Source organism: Hemicordylus capensis, chromosome 6, assembly GCF_027244095.1.
Source record: "Hemicordylus capensis ecotype Gifberg chromosome 6, rHemCap1.1.pri, whole genome shotgun sequence".
Classification (NCBI taxonomy): domain Eukaryota; kingdom Metazoa; phylum Chordata; class Lepidosauria; order Squamata; family Cordylidae; genus Hemicordylus; species Hemicordylus capensis.
The window spans coordinates 67,836,164-67,857,913 of NC_069662.1; the positions used below are offsets into that span (position 1 = coordinate 67,836,164).

The 21,750-nt window shown below is 40.0% G+C and overlaps 1 protein-coding gene across 20 annotated transcripts in view; it reads left to right on the plus strand.

Moving 5' to 3' along the window:
• The window catches only part of FHOD3 (formin homology 2 domain containing 3), a 663,149-nt gene extending 643,050 nt beyond the window's left edge, over positions 1 to 20,099 (plus strand). For 17 of the 20 annotated variants that reach the window (XM_053259380.1, XM_053259375.1, XM_053259379.1 and 14 more), the window contains 4 exons: positions 5,663 to 5,686; positions 12,444 to 12,615; positions 13,554 to 13,715; positions 14,205 to 20,099. In XM_053259380.1, the coding sequence (XP_053115355.1) occupies positions 5,663 to 5,686; positions 12,444 to 12,615; positions 13,554 to 13,715; positions 14,205 to 14,287 (441 nt within the window). In that variant the 3' untranslated portion in view covers positions 14,288 to 20,099. The remainder of the gene's footprint in view (positions 1 to 5,662; positions 5,687 to 12,443; positions 12,616 to 13,553; positions 13,716 to 14,204) is intronic. The other 3 variants (XM_053259376.1, XM_053259396.1, XM_053259397.1) reach the window with 1 other exon arrangement.
• Positions 20,100 to 21,750: the final 1,651 nt, after the last annotated feature.

Genomic DNA, 21,750 nt, shown 5'->3' on the forward strand with positions numbered 1-21,750 from the left:
ACATATTGTGCGATTGTGGTTGCACAATTTTAAGTTGGAGTGGAAGAGCCTTGATCTGCAACAGCACATGTGGTATTTGAGACACATGTACCATTGAAATCAGTGAGACAAGTTAGTAATTACTAACATTAAGTCTCAATTACTAACTTAAGTCCCAATGGGACATAGTCATGAGAAACTTAGTCTACGTGCTGCCCAATAATAGCAATACTTAGGATTGATATAGCATGCCATATTTTTCAATGTGGAGCTAAGTGGAAATACCCCTACACCAGCATCACCATTCTGTTCATAGAATGGAGGGTATTCCAGGGATTTTGGAGATGGGACACAAAAAGGGGTGAATTTACAGAGGCAGAAATTGCTGCTGGCAGGCACCATTTCCCCCCACAAAGCTCCCATGTGAAAACAGGAAGGCTGCCCTCAGTCCCATTGGTTCATGATGATACCACATGCTGATATGGCATCATCAAAATTAGGGCCACTGTATGGCCTATGGCTGTAAAAAATTGATTGATTGAAATTGGGGCCAATGGTTCCTGCCTTTACTCTGAATTTTTGTGTGCAGAAAAAAATTGTGCTCACTAATAACTGCAAGCATAATCTGCGCTGCTGCCTAGACCAACAAACATGTGGCAGTGATGAAAAAGGAGAGTGGGGGAAAGTTTGTGGTTGGTCCTTTGTCCCCCTGTAGCCCTCATTTTCTACTGAAAAAAATCTGAAAACAGCTTTTCACTCAGCTTTAGTTCAAAGAACTTTACATACATTATCTCAATTTTTTTTTCCTTCTTAAAAGGAAAATCAATTTCTGTGTAATTCTGCGCCTTTGGGATGGAGAGGAATATGAATCAAATGACTGAATGAATGATGAAGACTGGTATGAGTGCCCTGTCCTAAGCATTTTTCTGTGTGATATCATCATTATTCACATAAACCATGGCCTGAGTCATTTACATCAAGTAAACCCTGTTGAAATAAATGGAACTGGTCTATTTTTAAAAAGTGGTTTGTGGATTAAAGTATGGAATATTTCCTTCCCATACTCCAGCATAATATGCTTTCCTTATTACAAGTTTAACTTATAGCTGTGATATCCAAAATAATTTCAATGCCAAAAACAATTGATGTATGTCTGCATACATTCACCACTCACCTTGGGATACATCTAGCTAATCTCTAGATTCACACATACAATATCATAAAGTGGAATGTGTACACATGGAAGAGGTATTCCGTGATAAAAACTCTTCTATTACAAAGTGATGATGTGGGAAACAGCTTTGAGTCATCTTAAGTTTCATTATTTTCAGTAGGTTTGAATTGTATACAGACTACAGTTTTCATCCACTTTAAAGAAAAGTAATTTTTAACGTTTCCCCTCCCCGCTCCCTAAGCCATGTCTGGTATAGTGCAAAAATATTTGGCCTTTAACCTTTTGAAACGTTGGTCACAAAGAAGGGGGAAAATACTATTTTGTCATTGTTCTTAGGTCAAAGAGAAATTATGCTAACAAAGACACGTAAAAACTATTAACACGTAAAAATATTGATAAAATGATTCCAAACAAAAAACTAGATAATACCATTTATATCACTGCTAGATGGATACAATCTAAAAACTATGAGAATTCTAAAAAAATAAATAAATCCTTTCCAGATCATTACCTACTGATACAAGAATAGTAGACAGCTTCTCCTATAAGGAACTGTAAATTCAATAGGCCTATGATGTCAGATAAAAAGGTATGGGGGGAAAATTCCTAGATCAGATTTCAGTGCTATGTTATATAAACAAGAGATGAAGGGACTGTTGGTTATTACCTAACTTGTAAATGCTGTTAGTTCTATACAGATATCTAAAAGCCATGAGTTCTATATAGGAACTCCAAAATAATAATATAAAAATAATAAATAATATTATTTTTATAATATGAAAATATAATCTTTATATCTCCAGCAAAGTACTTAGAGGGGTCCCTCAAAGCAGAGCAACAGTCTGCCAAAATATAAAGCTCAGCACCAAATCATGCAACAAAATCTTCACGTATATCTATTATCACTTCGTATTTGGCTCTCCTCCCTGCATAACACTACACTGCAAGAAAATCTATGACATCGTAATGATGCAAAGAAAACATTTCAACTCTTAACTGTAAAGATCTCATTAAAACCAAAAGGTCAAAATAAGTCTGAAGTCTAGTATATAAAAGGATATATATATATATATCTACTATATAAGAGGATTAGAAAAATAATTTTTGATCCTCTCCTCTAACTCCCCGAAATATCTAAATATTAGAATGATAAAGAAAAGATTGCTCATAGAGAGAGAAGATGCCGACCTCATGAAAACATAAAATTTAAATGTAATTTTTTCTTCTTAATAGCACAGAGCCATGATTGAGTTCCCAGCCCTTACATGCCAATTACATGACAATTTAACATATATTCATGACTGTATCCAAAGACTGTTGTACAAAAACAAAAAAGATAGTTAATGAAAAGAGGCAAAATGACTAATAAAATGAAGTAACTGGCTGGGGACTCTCTCATCATTTTAAAGACCAACTAAGATTTTCTTGACCACAATCTTGTACCATACCATCAAATCCTATTTCCAGTTTTACCCATGATAGATATAGATGTAGATTAGATATAGATATAGATATAGATATAGATATAGGTATAGATTGAACTTTTAGTTTAAAGATTTCCATCTTCACAAAATTTTTGATAAAAGCAGTTACATAACTTGGAGTATAAAAACAATTCTTCAATTAGCAGAAACTAATTCCATATTCAAGACAACTTTGCAACAGCAGTCATGATATATATAAATGTTTACATGTAAAAATGTTTAAACTAGTTTCCCTAACCTCTATTATATTTTTGGGAAAAACACCACAGGAAATACAATGGGGAAAAGTAAAGAAAAAGTCCTTATAGTTTCAACCTACAGATTATCCAGACCCATTTCAAACTGGCTTTTGTGTGGGCTATCTATGGGGTCGAGACTGCCTTGGTCGGCCTGATGGATTATCTCCAACTGGCTATCGACAGAGGGAGTGGGAGTCTGCTGATCTTTTTGGATCTCTCTGCGGCTTTCAATACCATTGACCATGGTATCCTTCTGGACCACTTGAAGGAGGTGGGATTGAGTGGCACTGTTTTACAGTTGTTCCACTCCTACCTCTCTGGCAGATTCCAGATGGTGTTGCTTGGAGACTGTTGTTCCGCTAAGCGAGAACTGAAGTGTGGAGTCCCACAAGGCTCCATACTGTCTCCAGTGCTTTTCAACATCTACATGAAACTGCTGGGAGAGATCATCAGGAGGTTTCGTGCCCAGTGTTATCAATATGCTGATGACACCCAGATTTACTTCTCCATGCCAACCTCATCAGGAAATGGCATATCTTCCCTAAATGCCTGCCTGGAGGCAGTAATGGACTGGATGAGGGATAACAAACTGAAGTTGAATCCAAATAAGATGGATGTACTGACTGTGAGCGGGGGGACAGGACCCATGCGATGATTTAGATCTGCCTGTTCTGGATGGGGTTACACTCCCCCTGAAAGATCAGGTACGTAGCTTGGGAGTGCTCCTGGACCCAAAGCTCTCCCTAGTTTCTCAGGTTGAGGTGGTGGCCAGGAGCACTTTTTATCAGCTTGGGCTGATATGTCAGCTACGTCCATTTCTAGAGGTGAATGACCTTAAAACAGTGGCACATATGCTGGTAACGTCCAGGCTTGACTACTGTAATGTGCTCTATGTGGGGCTGCCTTTGTATGTAGTCCGGAAACTACAATTGGTACAGAATGTGGCAGCCAGATTGGTCTCTGGGACAATATGAAGGGACCACATAACACCAGTTCTAAAAGAACTGCACTGGTTGCCAATATGTTTCCAGGTGAAATACAAAGTGCTGGTTATTACCTGTAAAGCCCTTAACGGTTTGGGTCCAGGCTATTTGAGAGAGTGCCTCCTTTGTCATAATCCCTGCCACCTGTTATGATCTTCTGGAGAGGTCTGGTTACGGTTGCCACTGGCTTGTTTGGTGGCGACCCAGGACCGGGCTTTCTCTGTGGCTGTCCCAGGCTTTGGAATAAGCTTCCTGCTGAAATAAGAGAATCTCCTTCTCTGTTTGTTTTCAGGAAGAACCTCAAGACCCTCCTGTTCTCTCAGGCTTTTAATTAGAATTAATTTTAATAATTTTAAAAACTTGTTTTAATAATTTTATTATATTGTTTTTATTGTCATGTATTTTAATTTGTTACTTTTACATATTTTAAATTTTGTACACTGCCTAGAGATATGCATATCAGGCGGTAAAAAAATATAAAAATAATATATATTTTTAAAAAATGTTAGCTCAGTGTGTAACAGCTGTTAAAGGGGGAATTTCATGCTAAAGTTCAGGGTTCCCAGCTGGTTGTACTCCAGATGTTGCTAAACTAGAACACCCATCATCCCATCTACAATATATTATGGCTGGAGCTAATGGGAGTTGTAGTTCAGGAACATCGGCAGTACCACTGATTGACAACCCTTGCTTAAGAGAGAAACTGAAAATAAAATTGACAGTATTGGAATGCCCTTATAGAAACCTATGGTACGGCCACATTTGGAATACTGAATTGTGTACAATTCTGGTTGCCCCATTGCAAAAAATTAATAATAATTGTAGAGATCATTTGGGAAATGTGCAGAAAAGGGCAAACAAAATAATCAAAGGCTGGAGCACCTTGTTTGTAAGAAAAGGCTAAAGTGCTTGGGGCTTTTCCATTTTACAAGAAAAAGAAGAGAGAAGAGACTAACAGAGGTCAATAAAATTCTGCATGGATAAAGACAGTGGATAGAGATTTCCCCTCGCCCCCTTTCTCCCTCTCTCTCCTAATGGTAGAACTTGGCTCCATCCAATGAGTGCTGGAATTGCCAGTAGATTCAAGACCGGGGGGGGGATCACTTAATTCAGTTAATTTTTTGAATTAGTGTCCATCACTGTGTCTAATAACATAGTGATGGTCACTAACTTATGGGTTTTTTAAAGGGGATTAGGCGAATTCATGGAGGATAGATCTGTCAATGGCTACTCACTGTAATGGCTATATCGAATCTCCAGGAGGACAAAGGAGGAGTGTTGCCCTTCATGCCCTGGTTCGGAGCTTCCTGGAAGCCTCTGGTGCACTACTATAGGAAACAGGATGCTGAATTAGATGGACCTTTGGTCTAACCCAGAAGAGCTTCTCTTACTTTCTTAAGCATTCCAAGGGTTATACTGCAATCATATGCAACCAAATCCTGACATTACTATTTCTGGCAAAAGTATGGAAGAAGCACACACACGAGTTCCTCTCTACTCAGAGAACTTTTGGTACTGAGCATACCAAGCTATTCTAGGCTTTTAGAAACTTGAGACTATTTTAGCTCAACAGGACTGAGGGGTTGGTTTTCATATCCAGTGCATAACAGCAGCAGGGGAAAAAATAACAATTTAGCAAAATAAAGGGTTAGACTGGTCTGAACAGACAATCATTCCCAGTTCACCTTTTCAGTGCTTCAGCAGCCCCATGGTACACTTGCTGGCTTGTGTTTTTAAAATACTGTATTTCTTAAATGCTGCTATCTAACCTTTTCTGCCCTATCATGACTTCCCATCTGATAGACTGATGAAGACGATGACATTGAGGTATGGGTCTATGAAACAGCATGCTCTGTTTCATTTTGTGTGTTGTGAGACTTCTTGATAACAAATAGCTTAATATGAAGCTAATAGGACTTGTATTATCATGCCTGCCTTAACTTCTGTACTGCTTACAGCACCTTTTATCATAAGTGACTAAAACTACAGATGTTGGTTTCCAGTGTGTGTATTGGTTTAAAACAAACACCCTCAGCATGGTGGCAGTAATCATTGACATGAAACAGCATGGCAAGCCTAAGCATTATAGAAGACGGAAAAGAAGTGGCAATAATTTCTGACCATATGCTACAAAGTGCTCACCTTTCTTCATATTTCACTTTGTAATAACATTAGCTGTAAGTTCTTTAAGGTATTATGTTAATCAACAAATACTGCAGAAAGGTCATTACACTGAGACCAAGAAAGAGGCAGGGCACCAAGATATGGATTAAATTAAAGCGGGGGGCTTTTGGTTTACACAGATAATTATGGGTATGACAGCTCTGAAAAAAATGAGGTCTCTGAGTCTCATTGTGCTGATGTAGTTGTTGCCTGCTGAGTTGAGAGCACTCACCATATGCTCAGAGGCATGCATTACCCCATTTTTCTTAAATGTTGCTGTAACACTAATCTCTAGCTTTTCCTGTTGCTACCAGCCTACTCAGCAGGTAGTGCATTAGAGCATGGAGGGCCTAGCCAAATTGTGTTCCCATGATTATGATTTTGTAGCCTTGTACAATATTTCAGGCTAGATATCAGGTCTCATGCCTTCATGCCATCATGGGCCATCACATTTCCTCATTTTGTGGAACTCAGTTGGAGTTGCCACACCCATAACTATTCCTAGAAACCAAAGGGCCCCCCTACCAACTGAATCTAAGCTACAGGACAGATATACCCAGTAGAGGAAGTATCAGAGAGGCCAAGGCAAAGCCCAGCCAGCCAGCCAGCAAGTGTTTGTCCCTGTCCTTCAAGACACCAGCACTTAACCACGAATGCTCCACCACCACAGTCCCCAGTAAAACCCAGTATTACATGAAGTATTATTTTCCTTTAAAGAGGGTGCTGACCCCTTCCTAAATAGCCTAACCATACCCACATTTTCAGGGTTAGCAGATGATTAGGCTATTTGGGGAGGGGTCAGAACTCTCACTGAAGGAAGATAATGGTTCATGTAATACAGGTGGACCTCACTATATGTGAATCCAGCATCCATGGTTTTGTGTATCCACGGTGGATACCCACATTGAATTGACACCCGACTTCAGCATGGGCGGGAAAAACTGGCCAAAAGGCCTAATTTCACATATCCATGGTTTGGCGACAGCTGGAAATAACCTCAGAGGTCATTTCCAGCCACCACTGAAAATGTGAAGAGGAGCCATTTTGTGACTCATTTGGGACAAAAAAGTACCTTTCTCCCTCTGTGAAAAACCACAGAAAAATCCAGCAATTTGGATTTCTGGGGGGCATTGCTGGGCAGCTGGAGACCCGTGGAGCATGGTTGGGCACTATACTTCACCCATTTTTACATTTTTTGGCTGTTTTCCCTGTGATTTTCAGGCCTTCAGGAACCTAACCCCTGCAATCCCAATAATCTAATGACTAAACCAGTATTCACGATTTCCTTATCCATGGTAATTGTGGGAAACGAAACTCCTGCAAATACCGACGTTCATCTGCTCTAGGCATTGTAGAGGTATCTGGGTGGCAGAATCTACAAAGTTAACCCATTCAGCAATCTAGCACACATTCAACTACATAGCAACCATCCTCTACCATAAAAGCCTTGGATGTGCGGCCGTGCCGCCCGTGTCTTTTTCGCCCGTTCTGGGCATGTGCAGAGCGCATGCCCATATCGGGCAAAAAAGATACGGCCGCCCAGAGACGGGCAGCCATGTTGGACCCGGCCGCCGGTGGAGTCCTTGGCCAGAGGTGGCGGTGGCCGCGGCGGGGCAACTGGCCCCGATGGCAGCGGCCGCTGCCACGGGAGACCAGGAGGAGCAGAAGCGGCGGGCGGAGTGTGTGGCCGAGGTGGCGGCAGAGCCGCCACCTCGGCCAAAGGTGTTGGCCCAAGGAGTGCGCCCGAGGCGGGTGAGGCGGCAGCGGGAAAAAACACCCCCCCACTAGAGCCCGTTATTACAGCGGGCTTACACATACTAGTATGAAGATAATTCAAGTGTTTCCCACTTAAATTATGGATGTTTTAACGTAATGTATATAATGCATATATTTTTATGGTGCATATGAACGACTTTCTGAGTGGTTAATACAACATATAGTTGAATTTAAATGGATGCTTTTTTCTCCCCAAGAGAGATTTTTAAAAATAAATAAATAAATAAATAAATAAATAAATTGCATTTCACTTGATCTGTTTCTTGTGTATATGTTACCAACTGGCTGTAAATTTAATGTTTCCATCTACTGGCTTGTAGTCATAAGGTTCAAAAATCTTGCTCCAAAGTATCACCATGCCCCAGCCTCATGGCAAAGGTGGCAGGTGGCAGAGGTCTCACCCCTGCTTTGAGAGAGGCATGAAGCTTTGGGGAGATTGGTAGAGGTGCCAACATGGGGTGGGACATGGCAAGCTGATGAGGTGCACCTCCCTGGCAGCATCTTACTGTTTCAGCTTCCCTCATCCCCACCCCCACCCCAGGCACAGCATGAGCTAAGCTAGTCATTCTATTGCAGGCCAGATAGGATTTATTTTTATTTAATTTTTTGCTCCCTGAAAGGGTCATCTGAGTTGTGAAGTTGTTTCACCTCTATTCTGTTCCCTTCTTCTATTTTTTCTTTTTTCTTTTTTGTAGACAAGTTGTTTAGGTCAGAATTGGCAAGTTCAATGCAGATGGGGGATAAGAGTATGGGTGATTGTGCAAAGGGGGAAATGGTCAATTGATTCTTCGAGGTTTGATAGCACAGGTTTGGCTTTGGAGTTTGGCTGGGACTCTTCCCTACTTCAGGGGCTTCATCAACCTCAGAGGCTGGATTGTTTAAGGGGTGGAGACTCTGAAATTGCTCTGACTGGGGTTGGCAAGAGAAGCAGGTATCCGGATTTGCTCTGAGCCATGGTGTGATCACCCAAAAAGGCTTGGGAGAAGAATTACCTCCTGCCTGAGATAGTGCCCACATTTTTTTTGCGGGGGGAGGGTGGAGGAAGGAGTTTTGACCTGCTGCAATTACGTTAATATGCCAATAAAGCTGTGGCCCTTTCTCCCATCCCTGTTGCCAAAGTAATTATTGCCTCTTGTCTTCTTGTATGTGGGGACAAAGACTTAATCTCTGACTAAGATGATTAGCTTTATTTTCTTATGGGCTTCATACTGAGCATAGGCAATTTAATTCAGCTCAGCTATTCCCTGCATGGTCACCTTACGTGGCGCAGGGGGGAAATGCTTGACTAACAAGCAGAAGGTTGCCGGTTCAAATCCCCACTGGTATGTTTCCTAGACTAAGGGAAACACCTATATTGGGCAGCTGCGATATAGGAAGATGCTGAAAGGCACCATCTCATATTGCGCAGAAGGAGGCAATGGAAAACCCCTCCTGTATTCTACCAAAGAAAACCACAGGGCTCTGTGGGCGCCAAGAGTTGGAATCGACTTGATGGCACACTTTACTTACTTTATTCCCTACACAGAGCCAGATCATTTTAGCGAAAATTAAGCTTCCAAAGGCAATCCCCACTAATCAACTTACCACTGCATGGAGAGAGGAAAAACTGTAATCCTATAACACCTCTGAGAAGTATTCTTTAATATCCTTATATTAAGGATTATTTATGTATAATTTTATGTTAGATAATCAAGCAAACAGTCAAGCAAAAATGAGCTGCATGAACAAGAGACAGAACTTTGAGATAACATGCATCTTCTAATCATATGTAGAAAAGCTGTTACTTCTCCATCCTCCATGCTTTCACATATAAGTGGGCCATTAACAGAGAACAGGCCAAACATTAGGTCCAAATTTCCTCTTCAATTAACACATATCTATTTGTTTGTTTCTTTGTGTAACACATCTGGAATGCTCTCCCAGTGGTTATTCGCTCCTCAGTCTCCATCACAGCTTTTAGAAAGCATGTTAAATCTTGGCTTTTTAACCCAAACTTTTATATGATTGTCTCTGCTGCTGCTCTTTGTACTTTGCATTTTGTATTGTTTTTATACTTGTGTCTTAAATGTTTTAATCAGATTTGTCTCATATTTTTAGCTTAATATTTTAACTGTAGCATTTTTATAATTTTGTTTTTAAATTTTGCTTTAAACCGCCTTGAGATTGTTTTAATGAAAGGCGGTATATAAATTTAACAATCAATCAATCAATCTATTTGTGTACCTCCCCATACGTCAGTCCTTGGGTGGTCCATAATTAAAACATTAACAATTAAAACAGAATAAAAACTCTAAAATTTAAAACATCCAGAGAAGGGGAGGCTCTAATTTTGTTAGGAAGTGTGTTCCAAAGTCCAAGGGCAACCCTAGAAAAGGCCTGGTTTCAAGTCGCCACCAACTGAGCTGGTGTCAACTACAACTAGACCTCTCCAGATGATCTTAATAGGCAGCAGGGTTCACAAAGAAGAAGGTGTTCTTTTAAATACCTTGAACCCAAGCTGTTCGGGGCTTTATAGATAATAACCAGCACTTTGTATTTCGTCCAGAACTTATTGGCAACCAGTACAGATCTTTAAAAATGGGTGTAATATAATCTCTTTGGGTAAAGAGAAGAGTTTCCATACTATGTACAAGGAAGCTCAACAAAGAGTGTATTGCACTAGTCAAGTCTGGATGTTACCAGCATATGCACCAAAGGTCATTTATCTTCAGAAATGGGCGTAGCTGGCTTATCAGCCGAAGCTGAATGAAGCCCTCCTGGCCACTGCCTCAGTCTGAGAGACCAGGGAGAGGTTTGGGTCCAGAAGTACTCCCAGACTACGTACCTGCTCCTTCTGGGGGAGTGTAACCCCATCCAGAACAGGCAGATCTAAGCTACTTCCTAAGTTACAACCTCCCACAATGAGTACCTCCATCTGGATTCAGCCTCAGTTTGTTCTCCCTCATCCAGCCCATTGCTGCCCCCAGTTTGGCCATTTCCTGATGACATGGAGAAATAGATTTGGGTGTCATCAGCATATTGACCAACCTGCACCAAATCCCCTATTGATCTCTCCCAGAGGTTTCATGTAGATGTTAAAAGGCATTGGAGATAGAACAGAGCCCTTCAGGACCCCATTAATAGCTCTCATTTTGAAGAGCAACAATCTCTAAGCATCACTATCTGGAACCTACCCAAGAGGTAGGAGCAGAACCACTTCAAAGCAGTGCCTCTCTCTCCCAACCCCTTTAGGTACTCTAGGAGGATACCATGGTCGATGGCATCAAAAGCCACTGAGAGATCCAAAAGGATCATCAAACTCCCCTGTCAATTCCTAATTGAAGATAATCCAGCAGGTCAACTAAGGCCATCTCAACCCCATAGCCCACCCAAAAGCCAGTTTAGCTATTTCCTAACTAAATTTGAAATGCATGTCATTTATGTTTATCATAAAGATTCTTCAAGCTCCTTTATAAACAAATTCTGAATTTGTTCCTTTAGGCATTTGTTTCAAATTAGCAAGTATTGTTCCATATTCTGTAAGAATTATTACTTTTCATATTACTACATATTTGCACGAACATTAACCTTTATTATGAAGCCATCTTTGTCGTAAATTTATTTTGGACCAAAAGATTGGTATTTAAGGTGCTTGGATTTTCTCTGCATGGAGCTTGAAACTGTTTTTTTCTGTGCTTGTTTTGTAAATATCTTGGTGCACTTCTCCAACACTCAATGTATCAATTGATACATTCAATTGAACACTCAAATATCAATGTATATCCTTGATTTTTAGAGTGGTGTATGGTAGGTACCTAGCATTAGGTAATTCAGGAGCTACTGGTACCTTCTAGGCTTATCTGAAGTATAGTAGCTCTCCAGGCATTTGGGCCTGCTTCTCTCACCCTTCTCTTCCAGCTAATACTGCAAATCGGATTGGCTATTTGTTGAGGGCATGGCCACATCATTTTTAATCTCTCAGAGTGCTTAAGGATGCTTTTACTTTCTCTCCCATTACAACTACTACTACAACAAATCTTTATATATCACTTTTCAACAAAGGTTTCCAAAGCAGTTTACATAGACAAACAAACAAACAAACAAACAAGATGGATCCCTGTCCCCAAAGGGCTCACAACCTAAAATTAATTTCACTTGTTTCCTCCCCAACCAAACAGCCTCTCATACAGAGGACATCTGTCCCACCCTTCATCAAAACCCACCTGGAATTTAGTATATATGGGGGGGGGTGTTAAAATCCCATACTCCGTTAATGTGAACTTTTGTACATGCTACCATTTTGTGACTGGTTCTGCCTCCCCAAGCTGCTATTGCATGCTGGTAGCTCCCAAGGCTATAGCAAGGGAAAGTAGATCCTGGAAACCTTTGATTTGTCTACCTCAGGTCACACTATCCTGAAAGATATAATCAATTTTTAAAAGATTTTAAATGTATGAGTGCATGCTAGTAAGTATACAAAGAAATTTGATAAATAAGTAATAAACTCATTCATGTATTAAACTCATCATCCAGAATCACATCTTACATCACCTCTGAGAGATGCACATATATTTTGCCTCTTTCTTTTGTTGATGTCATGCATTAGAATTCAATCATGTAATTTTTGCCAGTTAAAACTGGGGGGAAATATTTTCCTCTCTTACAGTCTGGAAAATTCTCCAGCAGTTCTCCTACAACTCAGAACCAGCCACAGGGGCTGCAATATGCTGAAGATGTGGTGGAGCATGAGAACATGAAGGCTGTCCTGAAGACGACATCTTCAAGTGGGGAGAACACCAGTGTGTTAGGTGTGCGCACTCGAAGCAGAGCCAGTCAAGGTACATGCTCTGGTTTTATCTAAATATTATTATTTTGAGAATATGTAAAGTAAAAAAGCACGGTCTTGACATAAATGAAGCTTCTGGTACATTTTGTGTTTGTTTGAAATACATTGTTGGTATAAATGAAATATTTTATTGTGAACAATTGTCAAATATTTACTCTTGCAATTACTTGTGGCAAAGGAAGGGAACCCAAGTATAACAAATGTCCTATTGTTACTTGCATAGTGGTGAAATACAAAACCAGCAACAATAAAAAATCTGGCCCAATATAACAGGTAAAAATAATTAAACAATGTTATTTATTCAAACACTAGTTTGAAAATATTTTTTTAAATTTGTATGTCAATATATTGGTGATACAATGCACATGTTAACTCCAACTCTCAACAAAAAGACTTTTTTGGTGCATCTCCCCCCTAAAAGTTGGTAAACATAAAAACATAAGACATTTCGGTTTAACACACCATCCTAAGTTAAAGAAAACAGATGAGCACAGATGAAAACCTCCTTCGTTCCCCAGGTGTTAAATTCCTTAGAGGTGATAACACTCTGTTCCATGACTGGCGGAGAGATAATGAGCAAAAGTGGGGGGAGAAAGAAAAGGGGGAATCACCTGTTACTTCTCAGAGGCTAATAAACTTTATGGCATCGGCCAGCACCTCCCGAGTATTAATGTCAGGTCTCAATTTCTCTATAAATAATGCTTCCTTGATTTTCCTCTGAGGATTAAGCATGAAGGCTAAATGGTGCCTACTAAAATATCTATTTGGGGGATTGAAAGGAACCAACAAAGAAGGTGCCAAATCCATGGTAGATGGTGATATCTAAAATATTTGCATATATTCTTATTCATTGAAGAGACAATTGAAAATAAATATGATAGTACAATATGGAATATAAAATTGTAGAATGTTGTGCTTTCCATTTTGCAGGCCGCATTGCTTCATTGAATGCTGGTAATGACGATTCACCCAATGCTACAGATGATGCAGCAGATGAAATAATGGATCGCATTGTCAAGTCTGCCACGCAAGTGCCAAGTCAGCGGGCAGTGCCTAGAGAAAGGAAGAGATCAAGAGCAAACAGGAAGTCATGTAAGTTCATTCTGTGAACCAGTAAGGAGAGCTACTCGTCCTTTTGTGTCTTATATGTACACATACAGTATGCAGGATAAAAGATAAAATGCTTCAAGGGCAATTCAATTTGATTCCACATCGCTTATCAACAAAAGTTCTCAAGGTAGTATACCTAAAAGGAAAAAATCTTAATAAATAAGATGGTACTCTGTCTCAAGAAGGCTCAAAATCTAAAAGAAACACAAAGAGCAACCAGCAGCAGCCACTGGTGGGATGCTGTGCTGGGGATGAAATGGGCCAGTTGATCTCCATTGCTAAATATAAGATAATCACCACTTTAGAAGATGCCTCTTTGCTCAGTTAGCTGGGTTATAGATACTGCTCTATAAAAAACACAAAATGTACTCTTCAAGAACATCATGTTTTGTTTCTATACCTGTTTAATTATACTTCTGTATTAAATTAATAAGCATAATCAATGCATCTTTCTGTTTTTTGACTGCTCAGTAAGGAGGACACTAAAGAGTGGACTAACACCTGAAGAAGCCAAAGCTCTGGGTCTGATGGGCACTTCAGAGATGCAAGTGTGATGGAAGCTTCCAATTCAGTTATAAGAAGAATCTCTCATTCTCATTCTCTCTCTCTCTCTCACACACACACACACACACTGCTGACAGCCATTCACTTATCATATACCTGTGGGTTCCAGTTGCTGCACATTGTATGCCATAATCTTTCAAATTCGTGTTTGTAACATCGAAGCAGGCTAAATACAATAGAAAGGGCTAATACAAATAATGTATAACTGCAAAATTAAGGCAGGAAATGTAAGGATTTGAAAATTGCATAATGCTTGTTCTGTCATGTTGCATTGATTTCTCTCAGTTATCTTTATTGAATTGAGTTTATTACAGTCATAGACCAGTAATTATTAGACATACAAGAGAGAACATAAAATTATAATAGCGTTATCTTGTATCATATAAGAGGTGTTTATGTTCATTTTCCTTGTGGCCTGTTGTAGTAATTGTAAAGTTCTGTGTATTGTCAGGTCAAGGGACAGTCCTTTAAATAGGCAAATTCATTTTTGTAACAGTAACTATAACTTTTAAAGACAACATGTGCACCCACCAAAGAATGTAAAAATGTATGTCCATTTGTGTATATACGGAGTATGTGTGTGCATGTACATACATGCATATACATATATGCCTACAGAGTCCCGGTGCCTTCAACTTTCATTCATCCTGTCCTAGACGAAGGAAAGACCTTTTTACAGGAACTCATTGTTTTCTAGTGGAATTCTATGATTTTTTTGGTACTGGAACCACTTGCAAACATATACATGTATATTTTATACAATAGCACACATGCAGAGGGATAGCACAAAATACCTCCTATCTCTTAGCACTAATGGTGAATGTATGTATAAATTTTAGCAGTATGCCAGGAATTAACCAGAGAGACAAAACTGGTTTTACCAAGGTCAAGAAGACGTTTTGTATACATCAGTAAGCTGCTTTCCTAATCCCAAAGCTTAATAGTGTCAAGCCTTCTAAATTAATTACTTTAGAGTTCTGCTAAAACTCCTTGCCAGCTACATTTTCAGAACCACCATAAACCATGAAGACACAAAAGGCAATTCAATTAAAAGAATACCTTTGATTTGTAGGGAGATTTATAGGTGTGGCAGCTCCAACAGAGCTGGGGAAATTCAATGACTCATGATGTTCTCACCATTAAGGCATGAAATCTGATTTCCAGACTGAAATATTGTACTGGCCTACACTAGGGATGTGCAAACTGGTTCGGGGGTTCAGGGTTTGGGGGTTCAGGTTCAGGGATTTGGGTTAGAACTGAAACACACACACTCTGCGGACCAAACCAACCCCCCCTCTCCAGTTCGCAATTTATTTATTTATTTATTTTAAATTACCTGTAGCCCCTCCGGGGGGGCTTCCTAAAGGCCATGGGGGGGTCTGCAAAGGTTCCCCCTCTCCCCACCAGCCTCTTAAGTCATCGTCGCAGCCCATCCCGGACAGGCCTGCAAAAATCAGTGTGGTGGCTGCCACACATGCTCAAATGGCCTCTGCAAGGCCTGGCAAGGCCTAGGACCTCACAGGGTACATTTGAGCATCCGTGGAGGCCTTTTTTTTTTAATTAAAAATTGTTTAATGGCAGCCGAAAACAAAATGGCCACTGCGCATGCTCAAATGGCCGTTTGAGCATGCATGGTGGCCATTTTGTTTTGGGTGGCCTTTTTAAAAAATTATTTTTAAAAAATAAGCCGGGATGGGCCATGGCGGTGACTTAAGAGGCCAGCGGGGGGAGGGGGAACCTTTGCAGGACCCCTCCCCCAGCCTTTAGGAAGTCCCCCAAAGGGGCTACAGGTTTTTTTAAAAATTATAATTTAAGAAAATAAATTCACGAAACACACACACACACCCCAGACCGAACTGAACTGGGGAGTGGGTTCGGGGGGTCCGGAACCGAACTGGCCCAGTCAGGTTCGGGTGCAGTTCGCACCCAAACTGAACCAAGCCAGCCAGTTCCATGCACACCCTTAGCCTATGCAATCATATCCATTGAAACACAATTTGGCTAGGTCCTCCATGCTCTAATGCACTACCTGCATAGGCTACTGGCAACAGCAAAAGCTGAGGATTCATGTTACAGCAATGTTTAAGAAGAATATGGTAACATATGTCTCTGAGCATTTGGTGAGTGCTGTTTCCTCAGCAACCAACAACCTAAACAAAACCTTTTAGTCAGGATCTTCTGATCATAATAGGTGCAATGAAAGTTTGCAAAATGCATTCTGAAAGTAGACTGGCACAGTATAATTAGAAAATGCCCTTTCTTGTACATTCCCTCTACAATGCGGGGGGGGGGGAGTTTTCCATTATACTGACATGCTGTATAAGAGGGCCATGCTATGGGGAGGAAATAATTTGTTTAGTTATAAAACTAATTCTAATACCAACCTTGTAGTCTTCATTCTCCTCATCTCCTGCGTAATCTTCATAGCCAGCAAAGAAACATGCGGGAATCTTCAACAATAGATTTCCTGAATTTATTTTGAAAAATCCTAAAAAGGCCTTTCCCGAAGACATTGACTCAATCTGGGCTTCCCTATTTGGATGTAAAATATCTCATTATAAAGATGTCGGGGGGTGGGGGGAGTCCCAACTGTCAGCTTGAGACTTCATGTCTGCATTTCCATTTCTGCTCCTCATAAATCCTAAGCCTTTCTCTCTCCTCACAAACATTCTACATGGGGCTGCCTTTGTATTTGCAGGGGTGAGGAAATAAACCTATTAGTTTATTTTTGTTTGTTCTGGATACCAACTATGATCTCCCATTTATTAGAATAAATTAATTGTATCCAGAGGGTACTATTCTTGTTCTCTGGGATTAACAGTCCTCTTCAAGTGCTCCTAGTGAAATATATCCATGAATCTCCCTGTCTGCATCCAAGGCCGGTAAACACTATCTGAAGAAACGCCTATATCAGTGGAGGAACCCATACACTGATTTTGTCTGCCTTTAATATTTTCAACAATTTTGCTATGAGGCTCATTTTAATGTATTACTGCCATAAGAAAACTTGTACATCTGCCCAATATTGTTTTAGTCCCATGATGCATGTGTAATTTCTTGGCAGTGAGTATGTTAATACATTAAAATAAGCCACATAGTAGAATTACAGTACCCTTCTTGTGAAAACCTTACAGGTAGACAAAATCAAGGTGTGGCTTCATTGATATGTAGGTAGATAGGGCATTTATCAGCTGCTGCCAAAGGAATATTGCTTCCAGGGTTTTGAAGTGAGCAACACCTAAGTGAGTCCTTTCTCTCCAAACTGAAGGATCATTGTCAATGGCAACAAGACACTGCAAGCACAAGTCCCTACCGAGCCATTGGGCAGCAGAAATATCCAAGAAATCCTAGAGAATATGCTTTAAAATGTAATAACACATTGAAACACATATGTTTAATACATAACTGCTTTGTGGGTTCAAACATACACATACTAGATTTCAGATGTTGTATAAGGAAATCTATTTATTCAATAAGCCCTACCTGTAATTTGCTCACAAGCCTTTTGAGTCTTCCTGAACAACAAATGTGTAGGACATTCTGTTAAAAAAGGTAATATGAAGAAGGGTTGTTTTGCATGGATAGAGGAACAAGAAGGAATTTAAAAGGTGCACCAAAAGTAGCAATGCAATAAATGAGATTTTCTTTTTCTTTTTTTGAAGCAACATGATAGTCTTTGCTCTTATTCTGAAAATCTGCTGTACATGGAAAAGGCTTGACATATGGCATTTGGGATTCTATGGATCACAACGCAGATCCTAGCTTAGGGTTGCCATAGTCTGGCTTTCCAAATCTGGGTGTAATTATGAAAATTGGCTTGAAAATAATTTTAGAGCAGAAGAGTGACTGCACGTTTTGCTCCATAACTCCGTTTCTACAAAATTAGCTTTTTTTAAAAAAAATGAAGCTGAAATCCGGGTGAATCTGGGTGAGATGCTTATAATCTGGGTGAAATCCAAAATTCCAGGGGGCACGGCAACTCTATCCTAGCTTCTAAGCATCTTGATCCTCCAAGGTTGTACCTTTTTCTTTGTCAGCCCTTTATTTTATGCAGCACTGTACAGTTGAGACTCTAAGGGCTATAATTTGAAGAGAAAAAAACTCAAATAGCTTTTACCTCAGTGAACATTGATATCTGACCTCCGTTTATTGTTAACATTTGATTCAGAATGGTAAAAGGGGTTTAGAAATGAATTTCTTCAGGTTGTAAATATGTTTGCCATCTAATATTGAGAGGTGTAACCACTATTGCATCTCCTACATCCCCTGCATCCCCCAGCCCTTTCTCTTTCACAGTACACTCAAAAGTATCAGCAAAGCTAAACAAAATGTTGGCCAGGAATGCAAATACTGTTGCTTTTGGATTTTAATATAATTAAAAACTGCAGTCCTGCGGTTGGCCACAAGGCTAAACATTGTGATTACCCCCTTTCCCTGTAGAGCAAGACAAGTCTGCTCCTTATGTCCAAAGAACTGCACAGGGGAGTGGGGCAAAACTCACTTCTCCTCCACCTATCTTCACAACACTCTGCTGCTTTAACCAGTTTTTCTCCAGTAAAGCTTCAGTACCAGAACTGAGACAAGCATGGAGGAAACTGCTTAAAGCATCTGAGTGCAGCAAGGCAGGAAGAACATGCACTTTTCCCTTGCACTTCTCCTCTATGCACTTCTTTTGGTATAAAAAGTAGCTCTCCCACTCACATTTTATAGGTCAATAGGGCAATCTCACATGTTTAACACACACACACAGTTGCCCCTAATGTCTAGTTCGGCCTGTTATGTAAAGCATGGGGTGCTTTGTGTTTTATTCTGACTGAAATGACGGTTTGTGGTGGTGTTTTTTGTGTGAACATACCAAAATTAATTTTCACAAAATTCTTCAAATGGACCATTCTATCTTTTCACTTGATACAACCATTGCTTTTCAAATGAGATGGGGGCATTCAAATGTACTTAAATAGGTGTTCATATAAATTATTCAAAGGAACATATTCAAGATTTACATACATGCAAAAAAGACCCCCATTCCTTTTCATTAATTTGGAAATATTGTGTGTGCTTTTGGTTACTTAAAACATTGCTTATAACTACCCAACAGTAAATTTTATCAGCTGTGAAATCAAAGAATTTTGTGAAAGAAAAGGCATGGTGGATTGCATTTCTCCTTTTAAGGATTGTCTTTGAACTTTGAGTCTTTTCTGTGTGCTGAGAATTGTAAAAAAGAAATAGTTGTAAATTAGAAAAGGACAAAGGACAACTATTGTAAAAATGTGTACATGTCACTAGTTTTTTGTTGTGTGTAGCATAGTGTAAAATAAGTTTTTTTCCCAACAGTGTTATTCTGTGAATTGTAATTTAAGAGGAAGCCATGCATGGGAAAATATATATCCTGCAGCATGCACGCGCACACACACATACACTTGTTTTGTTTTCCTGATTGTAGGTAAAGTCTTGTCAAATGTTGATTTAATTGTCCAGGATTTTCTTTTGTCCTCACAGTTTTACTTCATAAGAACTTGAATTGCATTTTTCCTGAATTTACTACATCCAAGCACATTGACAATTTGTAGCCATCTTCATGCAGTTTTGGCATGACACTGAGTATATAACACAGAGAAGTTTCCTTATTAAAATACTCATTATCTGTCTCTGCTTCCAAACTTCTCCTGCCTTTTAGATTTAAAAGAAAAAATCAGTGCCATGCAAGGTTGAAATTATTTCCATTATTTCCACTGACCTGGACCCAAAATTCACTTTCACCACATAATGTAAACACATCTTGCAATAAAGCTTCCTAATGTACTCCTTTTCCTTGTCGTTGCTGTTGTTGCTGCTGCATTTAATTTGAAGAGATGGATGTTCATTCTGAGGGGGGGAAATTGTCCAGGGTGTAGTGAGATGCCAATAACTGAGCTGAACTGGCATTATTTTGGTTTATCTGGACCCTTTGGACAATTCATTTTAAATGTCAGAAAGGATCTCTTAATGGCTCACATACTGCACAGCATTGTATGGGCATTTTGTGCAGCACAGGCCCTCCTGCATCTTCAAAATGCTAGTGCTAGAGTGCATGTTGTGCAAAAGTTGAAATTGTATAAGGCAAGTTGCCTGACCATTAGAACTAATTGTCTGTGCTCTCACAACTTCTTTGTGCACATTACAGTGCCCTATGAAATGCTGTTTTCTTTTGGTTTTCCTCTTTATTTAGAAAATATACATACCTCCAAGTAAGTGATTCTGACTTCTGATCGTGGCTTCCACCAGGATCAGAAGTGGCATGCCCTGAACACCAATGGCAGGGGGCAGTTGTCTTATTTTCCATTCTTGTGGCCTTCCCAGATGTACTGCACCTGGTTGGCCACTGTATGAAGCAGGATACTAGACTTGATGGGCCTTGGGTTTTTCTTATGTTCTCCAGCAGAGCTTTTCTTATGTTCTTAAGTGGGCTGGTTCATTTCCCAAAAGGTTCAAATCCCCCAAATTTACATAACCACAAGGTATTCTTCAAAACTCACTAAGGAATAGCTCTGCAGTGAGTAATGAATTAGAACTTGCTTGCATTTCTTTCTACTTATATGCCAACAAATTCATTTAGAAAGACTGTGATAGGTAAGGGTATCTCTTCCCAAGGCAAATTGGTTGGTTATAGTAAACTGACTGCCCCCATCCCTCTTTCCGTGTGTGTGTGTGTGTGTGTGTGTGTGTGTGTGTGTGTGTGTGTGTGTGTGTGTGTGTGAAAGTGTTCCATCAATTTATACTTGAGAAAATTCAACGTATACTTCTAGTTTTCATGGTCAGGGTCCCACTAATCATTGTCATGACTTCTTTCATGCAGGTGTATCAGGTTCCTCGAAACCTTCATAGGGAAAGGAATTAGACCTGCAATCAGTGCCGGTTCTTGTGGCGCCCTTGGCCAATTTTGTTCTGGCGCCCCCACCCCCATTTTTATATAGTTAAAAACCATACATTTTTATGGTTCCTCCCCCTCCCTTTCCTTTCATAGACTTTTGTTTACTCCCACTGCCCCCTTTCTATCACCAAAGGAGGGAAGCAAAGCCCTTCAGCAAAGCTTGGAATAAATTACTAGGAAGTAAGCCCATTAATTTCACTGGCGCTTACAAACAAACACACATAGGAATAGGAAACACACAAACAGATACACATAGGAATCAGGACAAGCAGAGATATTAGGCATGACTGTGGGTTCTCGCCCCGCCCCGCATCCCGCCCCCCGCATTCCTCCCAGGCCTCAGCGAAGCATCAAAGAACCTACGGGGGAGGGGGAGGCATTTATTTCTCTGGGGTTTACTTCTAATTCATTAATTCATTAGTTATTAATCATATGTATATGTATAATACCACCCTATATAGAATCTCAGGATGGCTTACAATTCAGTGTATATGATTGGGGCCAAGGACCCCATTCTAGAAAGTTGCAAAGAGCAAGGAACTC